General features: G+C 40.6%; 1 protein-coding gene across 1 annotated transcript; it reads right to left on the bottom strand.

The window, feature by feature from the left end:
- Positions 1-1,570: 1,570 nt before the first annotated feature.
- PRTG (protogenin) lies at positions 1,571-12,698 on the bottom strand (the record flags this gene model as incomplete). The annotated part of the gene is made up of 9 exons (XM_010159505.1): positions 1,571-1,759; positions 2,651-2,956; positions 4,006-4,170; positions 8,046-8,293; positions 8,880-9,039; positions 9,642-9,800; positions 10,966-11,103; positions 11,404-11,537; positions 12,523-12,698. Coding segments are annotated over 9 exons (1,675 nt in total), but the record flags the coding sequence as incomplete, so codon positions are not given.
- Positions 12,699-19,410: the final 6,712 nt, after the last annotated feature.

Here is a 19,410-nt window from a genome sequence, read left to right as displayed (position 1 = left end):
GCAAATGGATCACAGAACGCTGGCCCTCAAAGCCTCTGACCAGTTCATGAACACTCGGTTTTACATAGTCACAAAATCTTGAGTGGTGGCTTGCCTTGTTTTATCTCAAATGCTAATGAGGTAGAACCACTTCCTAATAATTAATATTTTTAATTTGAAATGCATAAATAAAATAACCTGGTCCAAATGATTTAGATTATTCACAAGAAATAAAAATAAAAGTAAACCAGTCCCTTCTTAATGTGTGGATGTTGCTACAGTCTGTGGGTTTATATACTGCACATAGTTTTACCTGCTCTATTCTCTACATGTGCAGCTGCCACAGGCAGACAAAGGTTGACTGAGTAGTGTTTTCTAAGAAATAATCTAGCGTGCACAAGGATTTCACAGGCAGCTTCTCCATGGGCAAACACAGTAGTCAGACAGGCCCTGTCACTATGAGAAGTCTATGTGAACTTTCATGACCCAATCAAATCTCCTGTGCCAAGTGAGTCTTTTGTAGCTGTAGCAATGCGTGTCTTCTCTGCAGATGCTACAAAGCAAACTAAAATAAGAAACCAGCAAAGAGACTTCCACAGGAAAACCTGTCATGTTTGAGACACACTTCAAATAACTCAATGCATCCCATTAAAAATAAAAAATTACAACTTCTACTGAAGTTATCTGAAAAAAAATACTCTTCAGCGGATCTAACCAAGGGCAGCATAAATTACGCATATATGAAAAACATAAGTGATGGCACCTAGAATATATGGCACGTATCGTGTTTTGGTCACCATATTTAGATAGCTAGAATAATGGTAAGGAACAAACACTCTGCACATCATGTGCACCATGACTGAACGGCTGAGTCCAGCACATGAATTCTTCCCTGCCCACACTTCCCCTAATTCAGTTAACAATATGTCACCACGTGGAAGGTGTCATTTCCCTAAGTCGCTCTGCTGTTGTTTTCTCCTCTGTCTACATGCTTACTGGAAAGAAAACCCAATAAAAACACACAGATAATATATATTCTAACATAACTCTGTAAAATAGTATTATAATCTGAGGACGATTAGTGTGCTGAGAAAACCCATATGATGTGGGTCACAGTTAATAAGTTTGCATGTCTGAAATTACTGCTTTGTAACTGCATAACGAGAAGACAAAAAAAATGCATTTATGTCCGAGGATAGACAGACACCGCATCCTTTTAACCCACTGCTCTTTTGTCTCACAGCTCTGTTAAACAGTCAGCTGCTGCCAGATGCTCTGCCTAGAAATCTCACAGATGGTCACTTGTCCAGTTAACAGACTAGAAGGCTCTCCTCAAATCTCCCCTAAAATACTACCTCAACTGCAGGCAGCAGATGAGAATATCTGAACACGGTCAAGAGGCCATTTGACCTAGTTCAGACTGTAGGTCAATTCTGTTAATTCAGTCAAGATGAACTCTCCACATCACTCCCGCCAGTAAACTACCTCAACACACTTCTGACATGGTCAAGTCCCAGATTACTTTTGTTGATTAAAGAAGTCCTTTGACTCGGCTGTCTTCCAGTAATGAAGGAATACTTTATATACTCACCTAAACCACTGACAGTATACTCAAGATCACTGGCATCCAACAGAATTGGTCCATTCTCCTGTTGGCCTTCTTCCTTGTAGTACAGCTTGTACCCTTGAATAGCTGCAGTGTCCTCAGAGTCCTGCTGCCACTGTACGGTAATGGTGGTACAGTTCATCGGCTCCAAGCGCAGCTCAGGAGACTTCGGTGCTGGTTTCAGAAAAATATATACAATATTCTTAGATTCTAGAAACAACCAATTTTCACCCAAAAATCTGAATGCCATCAGTCCAAAGTTCACTCAAGACTTTGATTCTATCTCACCCGTGTACTCGCATCATTATTTCTTTATTATGATGTCTGAGTCTCTATAAACTAATCTCACAGTTTAATTTAGGATTAATCAGAATAGAAATTTTTTAATTCTGCTTCTTAATTAACAACTTAAATTAGTCTTCAAATATCAAGCCAATTTGCATATTCAAAACATATCTGCATTTTGTTTGTAATACAGACATACATGCATCAATTCAGATCTTCTAAGTACCTGTACGCACTGCTCATAAGCAACGTCCCAGTCCACAGAAACCTAATTCACACTGTGCAACAATGGGGTTTGGGCTGTTGGATTTCTTTATTCAAATTACGTAGAAAAGAAGAAAACTGTGTTATCAGTGGAAACAAGTCTACAAGCTAAAACTTTTGAGCAACTCACAAATGTGAATTCAAGTTTCCTGCTACCATGTCAAATACATGAATATCGACATGTGGAAACAATCAAAGATTGACACCAAAATAATATGTCAGCTTTTCCTTCTCCTGTCACAAATAAGGCCTTTCACAACAAAAATTAGTTGCTCTTCAACTGTTGATCCTCAGACTATGTATTAACTGCATTTAATTCGTTAAAGGAATCAGGAGTTTCTGCGAATTATGCACAGAATCATGGTTAGGATGCTATTTTCTAGATGACCAGAATAGGAACATGTAATGGGAAAATCCATTTCACATCCTTGCATTGCCTGTCATAAAAACGCATAGCGCTCAGAGGAAGCCTGCAACCGGCCCCACCTCCAGGCTGCTGCTAACGTTAACACTCACCTTTCACACTTGTAGCTTTGGGAGTCCGGTGGGAAGTCCACAAAGATGCCTCTCCCCAGCCAATCCTTGTTGCAGCAGTGATACGAACCAAGTAGACGCTGTCAGGCCTCAGGCCTTCGAGGAGATACTCATCTGAACTCCCTGGAAGCTCCAAGACTTGGATTTTGGTTTCTGTGCTGAGGCGGAAAGACAGACGGTACAGGACCACCTGACCTCTCCTGTATTTTGCAGGAATCGGCAGCCAAGAGATGAGAATATCCGTAGGACTCCTGCTTGTCAGACTAATTTCAGGAGCTCTCAAGGGAACTAAAAAGGAAGAGGCAAAGCTTTTGAGCTCAGGGAAAAGCGAGATGAACATCTGACACCTTAGTCTATGATGAGGTGCCAGTAATGGAAGAGTAAATGACCCAAGAAGTTTCGTAGGTTCTTGTTTATTTTAAGGATGACTCGACACTGCTCATACTCCTCCCCTTCTGCATGCAGTATAGCCTTAGCAAGCTCCTTTCAACATTTTCTACTCTTATTGCTGCCAGCAGTAATCAAAGGCAATCAGCACCTTACTGTGCTGACAAACTGACTGTCAAGGTTAGATGCTGCAGCTCAAAGGGAGTCCAGACAACAACCTGTACTGCTGAAGACTCAGTGCCTGTTCTCTTCTGCCAACCACATAATGAGGGTAGTAACTCCTGGCAGAGACAGGCAGACAACTGGAGCTGGCAATGTCCCACGCTGCCAAAGCTTAACCCCATCAGAACTTACTAATCAGTTCTAAGGAACTATACTAAACAGTATGTTGTGGCCATGATGCTCAGATTAGTAAAATCACTGCACAGAAATGTCAATAGGGTCTTCTGTGAATTTCTGATTCTAACAAGCACACAGGCAAAACCAAAAAAAAAAAAATAACACACTAAACAGTAAACCTTGATTTTTTTTCTGATATAGCAAATTTTTTATTTCAAAACTTAGTTCACAATTTGCAAAAGATGCAGTGGGTGTGCAGTTTGATTCACACTGCAGATGCCCAAGAGAGTCCCAGAGATTAAATCCTAGGTTATCATCAAATTCTCAACACTGAGGGAGTTCTTAAAGATTTAGAATAGTTATTTACGTGATTTAATGAAGTGTCTTCTCACACAGATAAAGACATCACGTAACATACAGTGTTGCCCTGTCAGAATGTTATTTTATTCTCAGTCCTCTCATTAGCTGGCTCAGTCTTACATTTTGTGTGCCCAGAAGTCTCACTGATGTCAGTGGAAATTTGGGATCCTCAAGAGCTGTTAGCACTGGATTGTACTTTTCTATTCAGCGCAACTAAAACCGTGCACGTGAATCAGTGGTATTTGTCTTACCGTCTTCAAGGGTGTGCTGAGTCACATGATCTGACATCTGACTGGCTCCCAGAGGCATATAGGCTACAATATAGAAGGTGTAGTTGCTGGCTGGTTCCAAGTCATCAATAATGTAATGGGTTGTGTCATTTCCAATGACCACTTGGTACTCTTCATTATTTAAACCTGGCATAAAACAAGGATTAGACAAAAATTCCTGACAGTCCGCAAACGTCACAGTATCTTGGCTTTAAGATCTCACACAGTTATTTCATGTTCTTCCCCAGCCTACCTCTATTTTTCCAACCCTAAGTAAAAGCTCTTTTATGCACAGGAGTAACTGTGTCTTGCTGTGGTGTAGATTATGGTGTTTCAGGACTGTCCTGAATAAGGGATGCTGAATGCAATTCTAAACCCTATTTAGAATTAGTCACAACAAACTGTGCCCAGTGTACAGTAACACAACAGACAGGCTCTAATAGCCTTATCATTCATACAGAGCTTGTAAAACTATTTGTTTAGAGTCAGGGTGGGTTTTTTCAAAACCTATTTACAGGGCCTTTCTATAGCAGACTGCGCAGAATGTGAGCGCTCCACTCCATCAAAAACAAAACAAACACCCCCGAAAAAAAGAAACAAACAGAATGAATTTATTCACCGAAAGGATTTCATTTTAGCCCTGCAAATTCTATTGTGTTTGATTGACACGATTTTTCCTTAATTTGGAGAAAGGCCAATAAGAAGAGACCAGAATGAGCTTCAAAAATGTTTGGCTCCTCAGTGAGTTGTTAAAAAAAAAAAAAAGAAAAAAATTCTCAGCAATTCACATTAAAATATGCAGAGCAATGCATGCAGCAACCCTCCTCTTTGTTGGGCTTTATTCCTATAGAGGAAGGCTATAAAGTGGAATAAGTGTGGTGAAAGCTGCTGTGTTAACGAACAATTCACACCAAGTGCATGTCAACTTCATCAAAACTCCGTAAGAGCCGGCTCCTCCTCTTCACAACTGAATTTATAAACAAAACGAAAGGCAAATTCCACCATTAAGTTTTCCCACATTTATGAATTAACTTGATAGCATTTTAATTAGACAAGATTACGAGCATCTCACAACAGACTAGTTAATGGCTTGTTAATTAGGAATTGTAAGGCACGATTTCTGACCTGCTAAACAAGATCCTTGAGCTCAAATTAAAAGGACTTGTTCTCCCATTGAATGGATTGCTAGGCCTCATGCAGAGGCCCTAATGAAACAGCCATAATAGAGAACAAGGCTTGCCTTCCACCACAATCAGTGTTCCCTTTGTGCCTTTTCTAAATCACTAACAAGGAATTAACACACTCCAACATGCACGCTCATCAGACCCTTATTCTTCTTGCTACTATGACCCCGATTTGAATGTAAAATATTCTGCTTAAAGAAACAAAAAACAACACCACAAAAACCCCACCTGTTAGGTTCTTCAACTAACTTGATTACAACACTTTCTTTTTTTTTTTTTTTTGTTAAATAGGGAGAGGACCTGAACCTGTTTTTACAGTGAAACATCAGAATAGCCGAGTTGTGAAATTAAACGATGAGTGATGGTATCTTTTGTATTCAAAGCACCTACCACATTGTGAAGCCTACAGGAAAACCTCTACAAAACTGCACATGATTAGTGTATTATGCAGTTTTTCTTTCTGTTTAAAACTTACGGAATCAGAAGCATCAGCACAATTTAGGAGATTAGCAAGCACTGGTTGTCTTTTGCAATGAAATGTTCTCCACTCACACTGACAAATGTGGTTCCTGACTAAAACAAGAGAGCAGTCCACCAACATGAACACATCGAGTAAAAAGTTACACACGAGAAGCTTTCAGCAAGCAAGATCTTGTCTAGTTAAGTCAGATACATCTGACATTTTTAGTCATCATTAGGGTCTGAAACAGGGTCTGAGGGTGGATTGGGGAAAGACAGACTGAAAGGAATAACAAAAGCAATACATTAATACAAACTATTTACATTAATACATAATTATCCAGAATCCAGTGCCAACAGTCTGTTAGTACCTGGAATGGTGTGCATGTCACCAAAAGATTTTCCCTAATATTTCATTTGCATTTCTTTACATATAGTTGCTTCTAACTTTGCATTAGAGACATGGCTGATGTATACTTTCTCACAAAGTTATGTTCTAGGTTTTTAGTAACGCCTCCGATATATGGGCAACATCCTCAGGAAGGTGCACAGACTATCAGCTAGAAAGGAATATTTTACAAAAGTGCAGCCCACTAGCCTTTGAAGCTCAACATTTTTCCTATGAACTGAGACAAAAGTGGTTTTATGTCCTGATGCAGATCTTCTGGCAGTACCCAATCATGTTATCACAGAAAAAAAATGCATGCAGGTCGCCTACATTTTGATTCCCACCACCATCATTATTCCTCTTAACACAGCCCTTCCCACCCTCCCTGTGTGGATTTCTTTACTAGTGAGAAAGGATGCAGAGCAGCATTATATTAAATAGATAGCACAAGACAGTCTGGAAAGATGAAAAGATGGGTATTTGAGAAAGCCAGTTCAGATAAATCTGAGGGTTTTGTTGGGTGATTTTGTTTGGAGTTTGTTTTGGTTTTTAAACCAAGGCAAGCTACAATCTCATGTCACCTTTGGATAAGCAAGCAAATAACGTGGGGATTGCAAAACGACTTTGCAGACAACACTTTTCAAAAGATACCTCCTTTCACTACTGTGCAAGAGTACTTCCTGCACAAGTACACACTTCCCTAAGGACAGTTTTCCCGTTTTCTTTGAAGTTAGCTCTCTGCTCTCTATGCTGCCACCCAACTTACAATTACCCAGATAACTTACCTAGTGTGACTTTATTCATATTAGCTTTAAGAGAGGGTTGTCAGCACAATACCTCAGTGACTGAAAGCGTAGGGGGCAATTTCCCGCACCTCTTGCCCTCATTATCTTTTAACATCTGTTCCTTCCTTCCTTCCTTCCTTCCTTCAGACAAAATTCTCTTGTGTCCTGAAATATCCCACTTGCAAAAGCAAAGGCAGCTATTCCTGCGTTAGTATTAGAGTAATTAAGCTCTCCTTCCTGTCCTCTGCTTAGCAGATGGCAGACTGGTATTCCACACAGAGCTGAGCATCTGCAGTCCTGTCCTTGAATAAACCACTTACTGAATAGAAATGGAAAAAAGAAATCACTCCTAGAAAACAGAGTTGCATCGCAGCTTAGTTTAAGCCATGCACCTAACAATTTTTCAAGTCATTTGGCAATCACTTTGACTGCTTATAGAAAATGCCCGTTTTCTGTCACCTTAAAGACTACCTTAGCTTAAAGCAATTACATAATTCTAAGGGATTTTAAAATGTCTAGTTACTCATTTTTATACCAACTATCCATTCCCTTTTATATAGGAGTTTATATATCATTTCAGAGACTAGGACAAACCATTCGTGGCTATTTCAGCATATTTTTGAATTTGCGTGTACTTCTCTCAGGAAGTTTTAAGGAGAGGGGATTTTACCATTCAGCCAATATTCATTTTAAGAGAAGACAGTTAAGCCAAGAAAGTATTAATTATTCTACCCCAAAATATATGAAAGCCAGTAAAGTCACAAGAATTTGGGGATCTAGACAAAAGAGCTGTCTCTGGGGAAAAGTTCAACTCCATAAGCCTCCAGGATTCTGCTGTATGCTCTGTCCTTCCCTGCCAAGCACACACATGGAAGAGAGTAGGCAGAAGCTCCTGCTGAGGACACAGGGAAACGCAGATAGCGGTATGGAAAACCCAGGTTTTAAAGTCCCTTCCTAACTTCAAAATCTGGTCACTGGAGAGATCAGACAAAGGTGAGTTGGAAGAACACTCAGTCCCACAAATGAGATGTGGGGTGAAGAGTGTTTTTCCACGAGCATGCCGGTTGATTACATTATTCATTTATATGCTGGAACGCTCCGATACAGCCCTGGTTATGAACCATTCGAATTTGACCGTCTCTGCAAGGACATTTAAGTTCTTGCTACATACAAGTAGTTAAAGAGCACTGAAATCAAACCACTTACCTTCTGCTTTCATGTAATGCACGGAGTACGCAATCACTTTGTCTGAATTATACAGCGGCCTCTCCCATGCTAGCAGGATCGCTGAGCTTGACATCGTTTCGGCATGGACATTGTAAGGTGCACTGGGCCTGTCTTCTGACATAACGACAGTGAGCCTGGCCCTGGAGAGAATAGATCCCTGGCTATTCTCAGCCATGCACTGATAAATGGCGTCGTCTTCAGGAATGATCTGGTTAATCACCAATTTACTGATTCCGAAAAGAAGAAAAAAGATGGAGAAAAAGCTCACATCTTGGATAAACTTGGCTCTACACAATGCAACAAGAGTTATGTTTGCCTCTGCTTCATGATTTAGCGTAACTGACTGACACGCCACAAACTCTGCTATTAGAAATGGATGTGCAGCTGTGAAATTGAGCAACTTGCAGTGTTCCTCAAAACGTGCCACATTATGTTCATGCCTGCAAAGCCAGGCACAATGAAAAAACACCCAATTCTTGACCATCTCTTTAACACGAGCTGCTCACTCTACAGAAGTAGTGAAATTGAGCCTCAAGCAACTAGCAAGTTTCTAGTCTTTGCTACACGACTGTAAATCCAGAGCAACTCTGTGGTGAAATTCTTCAGTTTACCATCCCAGATGAGGCAGTGATCACAAAAGTTCTGCGATACCGACTAATCTGCATTCCTTTTGCCACGGAAATGTCTGTAATTACATTTAATGTCCAATTTCATGCCCGAGTTATCTCTTGCTTTGCTATATTTAGTTACTAGACTATCATCCTCTGGTAGCACATCACTAGCACAGCTCTCATACGGCAACTGTAATCTTACCTGTTGTACATTTTTATTCTACCATTGGAGTGTATTCTCCTTCCATTTTTTAACCATGAAATTTTGGGAGCAGGATTTCCTTCTGCCTGACAGGCAAAACGAGCAGTACCAGCTCTAGGCCTTGTTAAACTTTCCGGCCATTCCACAAATGAAGGTGGAGCTACAGATAAGTAACAAGGGAAAAAAATAAAAATATCAAGCCCCACACATGCAAGGACAGTCAGAAGAGTAATGACCTCTTCCCATACAGACGCCTCTCCTCAGGCACTCGTGTACACATATACCCATGCAGACAGCACATTCCATGTAAACAAAGCACATTTGCTTAAAGATACATACTATCTGCATAGATAGCAACAGTTCTACACATTTTTGTTCATGCATTTATGAATGCAAAAAGATCACACACTCCAGCCTATGACATACTGCTCACCAAGTATACCTATAAATCACATATTTCTGCTTTGTTATGGGATTCTTTTCTGCGTTGAAAGTCTCTCTTCCCCGAGCAAACGTTGTACCTGGCTGTCTCCAGGTGCAAATGAACTGCTAGTTTGCAACTCAAACATCAGCATCTGACACTTCCCATCTAAGTCAAGAGGCAAAGGAGGCAGCCACATCTGTGTAACCTACTTCCTTTCTGCAGTCTCCCTACAGCCCTTGGTGCACTACGCTTGACATAAAAACTCAGCCCAGTACACAGCACAGCTCAGGACAGACACAAGACATGAAAACACACTGTGGAAGTCAAAGCAGGCTCACCCAGCACAGTGAGAGTTGCCATTGCTACGGTGAAGTTTCGTGTGCCTGGAATAGTGGCTCGACAGACATACACCCCTGAATGCTGCACCTTCACGTCAGAGATCATGAGGTTCCCATTTCCAAGGACACGGGTGTTGAAGACATCAATGGACTTATGGTCTGTTTGAGAGAGTGGGAGAAGTGTGGTTACAAGGCGGTTCAATGTAGCTAAATAACTTACCTAACCAGGGTCACCATGGCAGAAACAGCCCAGATTAAAGTCAAACAGTGCAAAGGGAAATCACAGATGAGCTTTCAGGGGCTTCCATTTTGCACCTGTCTTGCTCTTCATTCTAGTTATCTAGCCATTCAGATGGTTGGGTCTCACCACTTGCTAAGTGGTTTATATCTGAAATTCACCATCACAGCTAAAAAACTAATGCCGTTTTCCCAGTCAGCCTCCCCAGCTGCCTTGCACTGTGATTCAGTTCAGCACTAGCAACATCCACATCATCTCTACAAACAGGGATCATCTGTCTCCTCCTGAATTATGCTGGGGATAAAACGAGTAGATTTGATTACCATATATTTTCTTCCATTTTCACAGCAAATACTCTATGACTGTTAGGTACCTTTTTTCTTAAATGCTCGACTATAAGCGCCACTGTATCAACCAGGGAAGACACGTTTATTTCTACAAGTGGGAGAAATAAACATGTAGGAAGACTTTTCATTATTTGCTTGAACAGGTACAGTCCTGACTTTCACATTATGGTTCATGCCAGAATAAAAACAGAGGTGGTTTTCATGGAAAAACATGACACACTGATGGGTGTTATAATTTTTATTGCATTCGCTCTCTTCTCCCCTTTCAGGCAGACTACTCAGGCTTTGGCTACACCTATCCATAGTCCAAACGGCCCATTAACACAAGGTCTAAATCACATTCACACAGTGCTTCTAAGCACGTGGGAAAAAACATCTGCAGGATTATTTCATTGGATGCAACCACTCCAGTGCATCCTAACTCACCATGGACTCTACTCGGAGTCACAGACCCCTGGAGGTCACCACCCTACCCAGCACTTGGCCCACACTCTGCTGGGGGCAGTGCAGATTGACAGCAGAAACCAAAAAATCCAAAGCCTCAGAAAACCTCAGGGCTTCCTAACAGCAGTAACGGAAGTATGCAACTAAAAGTGTTTCACTTGTCCTACCCTAACCTACTAATTGTCATCTCCTACACAACGACTCAGAACTGTAACCTAATTGCTGAAATCATTTCTTTACAGTTTCACTTCCCCTCCACAGGCTGAAGGTTGTATGCTGTAATTTTGAGACCTACCTAACCGGCTCCATGAGATGATTGGCTTTGGATTCCCTGTGGCTACACACTCCAGTATGACAGTTTGATGAAGAGATGCTGTAATGTTTTGAGGACCAGCTATTATTGATGGCTTGTGAAAAGGCTTCAAGTCTGAGGCTTTGGAGAGAGGAAGAAAAAAAATCAACGTGAGAACTATTAAAAATTCAATTAAATATGAAATAAAATGTGGGGTTTTCTTAAAGGATTCTTAAAATAATATTTATTCCAAAGTCTTATTTCAGTAATTTTTTAAAATTACACTGAACAATATTTTAGCTACAAGATACGCGCAAGCAAAATTATTATTCGGGTGAGTGGTTCAGAGGACAGTTACAGCTCTTCAACACCTGTAAGTGGGTTTGCTATAATGTAAAAAATAATATAATGCTATTGAAAAAAATCTCACATGCCGAGTACCTGGAATAACACTCAGCACTGCCTCAGTGCTTTTACGTCTGTTGGCTATCGTGGTGGCAACACATCGGTAATTCCCAGCATCCTTCTGTTCGACGCCATAGATCTGAAGAACTCCTGTAGGTAGAGCGGTTATCCTGCCGCAGAAACAAAAAGAGACATGCAGATAAATGTTCAGCCAGCGAGCAGCATCACAGTATCAACTACTTGATTTACAAACAGCCATTGCTACACTGACCTGGGAACAGCAGGCTGGAGAGTCAAAAGCATTCTCTATCCATGACTCACCTCCCCACACGTCTTAACAACAGGCAAGATTACCCCCAGCACCACCACACAGAGGAATTTACTTTCCATAAGCCAATCTTTCTCACCCTCAGAAGCAACCACCCCAACCTTCTTTAACCAGCTACTACATTCATACTATTCAGGATGGCTGACTTTTGGCAGCCATTTCCAAAATACTGGCGAGACTGGTATACGGTTCCCAGAAACCCACCTATGCTTTCAATTTTTGTCTTTCTCTTTTGCATGCTAAGTATCTCAGACATGTTCGACAAGAGCTACACGTCAAGAAGGTTGGGAGTAGGTACAATGAATACAACCTGGACAGGGAAAGAATCTAGCAGGAAGCAGGCTGTATGCTTCACGGTGACCAGTTCAAGAGACTCTGCAGAATTTCCCTAGTGTTTAGAATAGTCCCTAAGTGTTTTAACTCAACTTTCTGTACATACAATTCTTCATTGGCTCTCTGAAGAGAAACAGTTTCAGCTTCAATTCTGTGAAAGTAACCCCACTAGTTCAAACCACCCCCACAGCCAAAGTCCACCTATTCTGATCCCATAGCAGTTCCCATTCCTGAGGATGACTTGCATACAAAATTCACCAACATCAGTCGAGGCCTGTGTAGACAGCAGCAGGTGATTCTGGTCTGTACTCATAACACCTGTTTAGAAGTCATTAACAACATAACGATTACTAGCTATTTTAATAGTTTACACACTATACACATGGAACAGTTTTTATGTAACAGCATTGCCAGTATTTAGAGTTTCTTCTTGCGGCAGGCTCCAAAGTATCGCAGAAAATATATGACATTTCAGAATGTCTAACTCTACATACCTGTCCATGACTAAAGGCAAAGTTGTTCGATTCACTTCCCATGTCACAGTGGCAGGGGGGTTTGCTGTTATTTTACAGGCAAACCGAGCTACTCCACCTTCTTGGACCTCAGTTGAAAGTGGCTGGACTTCAAATGCAGAAATGGCTGAAAATAAGAGAACATCGAATTTAAAGGACTAAAGCGAGGAAAAATTCCTGGCTAAACCAAACTCCAGATCATAGATCAACTTGCAAAAATACCCAGAAATACTTCAAATAGTCCTCTTTTCTACATGCAAAGAAAGACAGGTCTAATGACCTTATCAACTTTGCTCAATAGCATGGTTTCATTGGTTAAAGGTTTACTTAAAATAACTTTGCTGTAACCTAATTTAGTTTAAAAAAATTTGCAATGAAGATGACACTCTTAAATAGAATTAAGTATTCAAATTGACAGGCATGCAGCTGGAAAGCAAATAAATTATTAAACTAATGAAGTTCATGTCAATTCAAGACCAAAAAAGATGTCAAAGTAAGTTTAATCATGTAAGAACACTTTCATCCCAGCAGTCTGAGCGGTCACCGAGCAGATGCCTGATGCATGGAGCATCAATATAATTTTGAGCATTTAGAACTTAAGGAGTTCACAAAATTGAGCCAACTGAAGTGGCAGATCAATAAATACCTTCCAGCTAACAGACACCTAAGAAATTGATCAGTAGTTGGATTTCTTTGCTCAGAAAATAAAAGACAAAGGGAAAGGAACACAAACCCTTCTAATTAATTGCTTATTTTCCCCTACTTACAACATAATTAACAGAACGTGCAACTCTTCAGAGGCAACTCCTTTTGGATAACACACAACAAATAATTCCACACACATTTCCACACCCTGTAACTGCAGAGGAAACAATCTCTACATAAACTCAATGGTAACGATTTGTTTTTTTAAAAAAGTCAGATTTCACATAGATTTCTACTCTTGTATAAGTTACACAGAAACATGATTTCAGCAGATATTACACAGCTCTTATCATTCAAGTTTTGTGTTGAAAGAATTCCCCAAATTTCCTTGTTAATTAACTGACATGACTCTTCATCTTGTTTGATCTAACACGTTCTCAGTAATGCCCTTCTGTGCAGAGGACACACAGAACTGATGCACCCCCAGCATTCTAACAAACGCCCCTCCGCCCCATCATTTTGACAGGGCTGCACAGCATCAACAGATTAATATTGGAGCGTGAAGGAAATGGGGCATAGCCTGGTTGCTTTCCCCTCCACACAAAAATTAACTCCTTACGTGGTCCTAACTACACAACTTAACAATTACTATTACTGGCATACCTATTTCACATCCCAAGTCAGAATAAATCCTTTCTTCTCACTGCACTGCGGCAGTTGCATCAGCACTGAACAACGAGCATTCCCAATCACACCAGCACAGTCAAAGCATTGCAGCTTTACAAACAGACCTCCCAAAGATTGTGATTAACAAGACAACCGAACCACCTTGTACAGCAAAATCACCACATGCTGCCAACACCATGGCTGCTGGAAACAAGGTCTGGCACCTCAAATGTGATTGAGATGCCCAGGACGCAGAGATGCTCCTTGTAGCCATTTCTATGGCCGGTCCCATGCTTTCGGCAGTGGGTCCCCACAGCCCCTGCACACCCTGCAGTCTGTTCTACCCACCTTCAGCACAGACAGAACTAGCCTCTCTCATGAGCAGAATTTAAACCAGTTCCCTGTGTTCCACGTTTTCTTCTTTCTCTCACTTCTGAGCAGTACCAGGTTCAAGAACAAACCAACCCCACAATTTGTATAAAGATATGTCAACAGAAGTCTTACATTTAAAGCCGTTTGGGGAGAAACATAAAAAGAGTTTTCTCCTTAAACAGACCTTCTTTTGATTGCTAAGGAATCATCGGAAGAAAAGCTGTGTGATGCACAGCTGCACCACACAGCCAGTGCCATAAGAGAGGAGCACGTGAACAAGGCAGAAAGGTCATTATAGAGTCTTACCAAAGCAAAGCTCTTACACACCTTTAAAAGTTTCATCTCCATAGGAACTATAAAAATCGCACCCAGATTTTTCTTATATTGGTACAATTATTTAAAGGGATGGAACAAGACAACAATGGTTTTCATTTATGTATATAAGAGAATGGTTTATTTCCATGCATCCAGTACATAACAGCTGAAGATTGAAGACAGAAGGAAGGGTCTCAAGAACTACGAAGGAAACTGAAGAAAACCAGTATTTCACATAACACAATGTCATCATGATAGCAAGCAAAACCACATTCAGCTACACTATTTGAAAAATCCAATGCAAGTTGTTAATTAAAGCTGATTATTTAATGAATATTCTTCCACTTGAGCAGGAACAACATTTAATCTTTAAAGACAGCAAAAGTCAGAACTACACAGAAATGCACAAAACCTTCAGAAAAACTCATTAATGTCACTAAATGTGGTTTTAGAAACAAAAAATCCCCCACTTCTCTCACCTAAATTTATACATTATCAGTTTAGCTCAATACTTGCTCCTTCTGTATCTAGTTTCTTTACGCAAATCTGTTTTCTCCCTAATTCTGATTTTATTTGTTCCAGTAAAATCTGCTTTTACAAGACTATTGCTGTCTCGTGAAACTCGACCTCTCTGTAACAGCTTGTTTTCATGGCAAGCGCGGGTACCAAGTCAGAACCCCAAGACCAAGTCATTAAAGCAGTGCTGTTAAGAGGCCAGAGCTCTATAAAACGGATAAGAAACAAAGTCTCAAGAGACATACGTTGTTCCTGAAAACAACCCTGCAAAATGCAATAAATGTAAGTGCCTTTTTATTTGAGTTTTCCCTCTCTTTTCCAGTCTATTTAATCATTTTGTTTCTAGATTTATAGCCAAAAGAAAATAATTAATGTTACTCGGAGAAGCTGATGCTCCCACCCTTTTTAACTTGAAAGGTATCAAGTGCTGCTTACAGAAGAAAGTAATAGCTAAAAACTGTATTACTTCTACAAATTCCTGCAACTTCTGTGATAGGAACATCTGTTTGTATAGTTACTTTTGAGTATGAATATCTTTGATGGCATACAACACACAGTTCTGTCTGATAAAGTTATCTATGCAGGAAGAAATCGGAGTTCAGTTCTGGTAGCAGTCCCCTCACCACAGAGGCAAATATCTACGGGGCTCAAACCCCAAAAGATTACTTGCTGCACACGCTGGTTAAATATTAGAGAACACCGCTGGTGTCTCCTGCACCATACATGAATTGAATACTATTCTGCATGCATGCAAAACAATTTTGTTTACCTGAGCAGGTTTACATTGATTTAACTTCTAAGGTACGAAAAAGTAAAACTTAAGAAGCTCATCCCTCACACTTGTTTGCTTCTTTAAATACAGCAGCAGTCCTTCATTAATTTTCATTCAAAAAAAGAGAGAAACAAACAAACAGAAAAGAAACACAACACCCATGTCATTCACTCCTGAAGCCCATTCAAAGACAAGTCCAGGTGACCTGTTCCTTTACATGCCGCACTTCCTACTCCCACACTTTGGTCATTAAGTGGTTTTTATGAATGAGCTTTCTTCAGAGGCAAAAGCAATACCAACCGCCGACAGGTTTGTTCCTGTTCAAGCTCGCTGGTTTCGTCACAGCTGACACCAGGCCAAGACTGGACCGCAACTGTAGAATAAAGATATAGCAAGAGTGGAAGGTAAAACCCCCGACTGAAATTACTCGCTGAGCTGAAACAGTAGCACAGAACTGGGTTTCATCCAAGCTGAACGCAGCAAATATTGAGAAACTCTCCAGCACATGATATCAACCACTTAAGTGTTTCTCAAGAGATAATGGCCATTCAGACAGATCAACTGCTCAGGTGGAAAGAGCAAAAGTGCATAATGCCATTTGTACAACTTACATGTTAATGCTATTGAGCATTACACAATAGCCCTAACCCTTCAAATGAAACCAAGAATCTATTCCTTTTTTTTTTTTTTAATTCTCAGGTGAAGAGGTTCCACTTGAGAAAAATAAACCTGTGTGCTAGGGAACAGCTATGGCTTTTTCCAAAGAAATTAATTTCAGGACAGAATATGACAAACTCAGTACTGAATTTTCTTGTTCAAGACGCGCTCTCTCTCTGAAACAATGTTTAAAAACGCAACACATGTACCTGTATTACATTTTAGTACAGAAGCTAACTTGCACACATTTCCTTGAGTTCGGTGCAATTCCTCAGTCCTTCCAGGATCGAGGCGTAAATCAGATTATGAAAGGAGCTCTGATTTGCTACTCAAATGGCACAGTCTGGTCTGGATCTAGAATGGGAATGATCTTTACATGAGCACTGACACATTCAGACATGCAGTGAGACTACAGCCAGCCATTCTCCCTGTTTCTGATGAAGCAGTTGGAGTCCACAGGGCTGGAGCTGTTGTCAAGTGATCCAGTGGCTGGATCTTTGCAGAGTTTCCCAGGGCATGCTAGTAAAAATTTAATCAAGTATTTCAGAGCTCAAGCTCTGCTCAGTACATACAGTTCAGTGGTGAATGCCACACAAATGGAGCAAAATGAATAAAGTTTTTCATAATTATAAGTGAAAAGGGATTACCATGAAAGCATTCTGTATGTGCTACTACAACCAGAGTGACTTCTTACATTCACCCTTAAAGTTTTAATCAAGTGTTGTTTGACCTGGCAGTATTATTTTTAAAGTGTGAGGCATAAAAATGAGAGATTTCAGGAGAAAACAGAACCTGAGTAAGGAAAGATTAAAAGAGCTGGGACCTGATTAGGAAAGGAAAGTTACAGTCTTGCAAATATCCAAAGGAGATACTAGAGCCCACAGGGAACGATGACTCTCACTAATCCATAAGAACAGAAAAAGCAGGAGGAGGTTTTAGCTCTAGCAGGTGAAGCTCAGGGAAGGCAGTTAAAGGGAAAAGTATTAGTATGGAGCAGCAATACAACTGCTAGCAAAAGGGATGCCTGGGCTGTAACCTACCTGCCTGAAGGCAGTGACAGTGCTCCTGCCACTCTCCTCACACCAAATGCTACAGCAAAGACCCTTTTACAAAGAGAAGAATTTTGTCCTTCAGAAACATCCAGAATCTATTAGGGGTCAGGTTTGGGGTTTCACCCCAGCCCACCCCCCCTTAGGCAAGAGGACAATTCAGAGTAGATTTGTATGAAGAGGCTCTTCAGTTTTCCAGCACTCCACCTCCTGTTCCCCTCACTTCTCTCTCACTCTACTTTGCTCTTCAGAGCTTTATCAGTGTACTACATTTTAGTCGATAGGCCCTAAAATCTGTGGAGATAAGATAATGAAGCTAGTACATCAACAAAAGGCTAAGACAGAGTCAGTGCCAGAAGCACTCCTGGTAGGAGTGCCAGTGAGCAAAGGATCCCCTAAGGTGTAAGAGCCAGCGGAGGTGCCACCGCCCAGCCCCAGCTGGAGCCACGGCTGCTGGAGAAGGCTTGCCCGCTTGCTGTTCCACAGCCAATGCATTCGGATCCCTTCAGCTGTGTGCTTACACACCTCCATTCTCTGCAAGCCAAGCGAGTCAATAAACTCATTTCGGAGAAAAAGGGGACAAGATGATCAACAGGTACCACACGTTGCCTGTGATGCCTTAAGAGCTCTTCACTACATCGGAAGGAGGAGGATAGCCCTACTGATTTTTAAAAATAAAACATCAACCTACTTATTTAAAAGGATACATTCAGGATTTGAAAACAAGTGGAATTAGAGAGAAGTTTTACAGCAACACAGACCGAAACTGTTCACTCAAAAAGCCCCGTCTTTAATCAGTATAGGCTGCAGTCTACAAAGGAGTGCTGCTTTTTTAGAGATCCATGCAAAGAGTGAACACAAAGTGCATGGGGAAATCCAAATCTTTCCAACTAAAATATTATTGGTTGTTTGAGGTTTTTTTTCATTATGATGCAGGTTATAACCTGTTGTGTTTCAATTCAAGATTAATAGTTCTAACAAAAATAATCTTAAAGGCAACTCTGGCATACAACATAAAATGATCATAGTTCCATACTAACGTATGGAATCCTAAATACACACGGAAAATCACTCCAGATAACTGTAAAGACCATAGAGTAGGGTTTCTAGGATCCAGGCTGATGACAAGTCCTGAGGCATTTAAAATGTCGTATTATTAATAAGCTGCTAAGGAAGCAGCTTATATATCAACTCATGCGGAAGCACATAGCCTGTAAATGTCATCTAAGAGGGTGTGTATTTTGCTAAAGGAGTTTGGAACAAACTGCTCCTAGCTCACTAAGGTTATGGGTTTGATTTAAATTATATCTTACATTCTAGATACGAGACAAACATCTCTAAATTGCAATATTTAAAGGCAATATAATATCATCCCACTGAAGTTGCCAAAGTACCAAGAATCTCCCCACTAACTCTGAACATCCTCAGTTACCACTAAATACGAATATAAAATAGCGGATATGCACGTATAAGGTATGAACATCAGAGAGCTCTAGCAGGGACTGCTTTAAGGGTCTTGATCTAACCTGTCTTTATAATACACTGTGTCATGATGCACTCAAAAAAACTTCAGTAACATTTACGCTGCTGGACCAAGACCAAACACATGGACCAGTAAAATTTTCCCTGTAGTCTGCTGTCTGGATCTCTTTATTGTCTCTTTTTCCTACTTAAATTTTAAATTTCTTGTCACAGGGACTACATTTTTTTCCTGGATTTGCTCAACCACAAGTCAATGCAGTCTTCTGCATGTATGAGGCCATATCTGCATTTACAACACTCTTAAATCCATTAATAAGGAAGCCAGATTCTTTGCTCCCTCAGGTTCTCTTCCTTTCCACCCCCTACCTTCTTTTCTGCCCCCTTGCCATGTTTCTG

This window comes from Eurypyga helias, unplaced genomic scaffold (genome assembly GCF_000690775.1).
Source record: "Eurypyga helias isolate BGI_N326 unplaced genomic scaffold, ASM69077v1 scaffold47159, whole genome shotgun sequence".
NCBI classification, from domain to species: domain Eukaryota; kingdom Metazoa; phylum Chordata; class Aves; order Eurypygiformes; family Eurypygidae; genus Eurypyga; species Eurypyga helias.
This window is presented reverse-complemented; position numbering and strand designations above follow the sequence as displayed.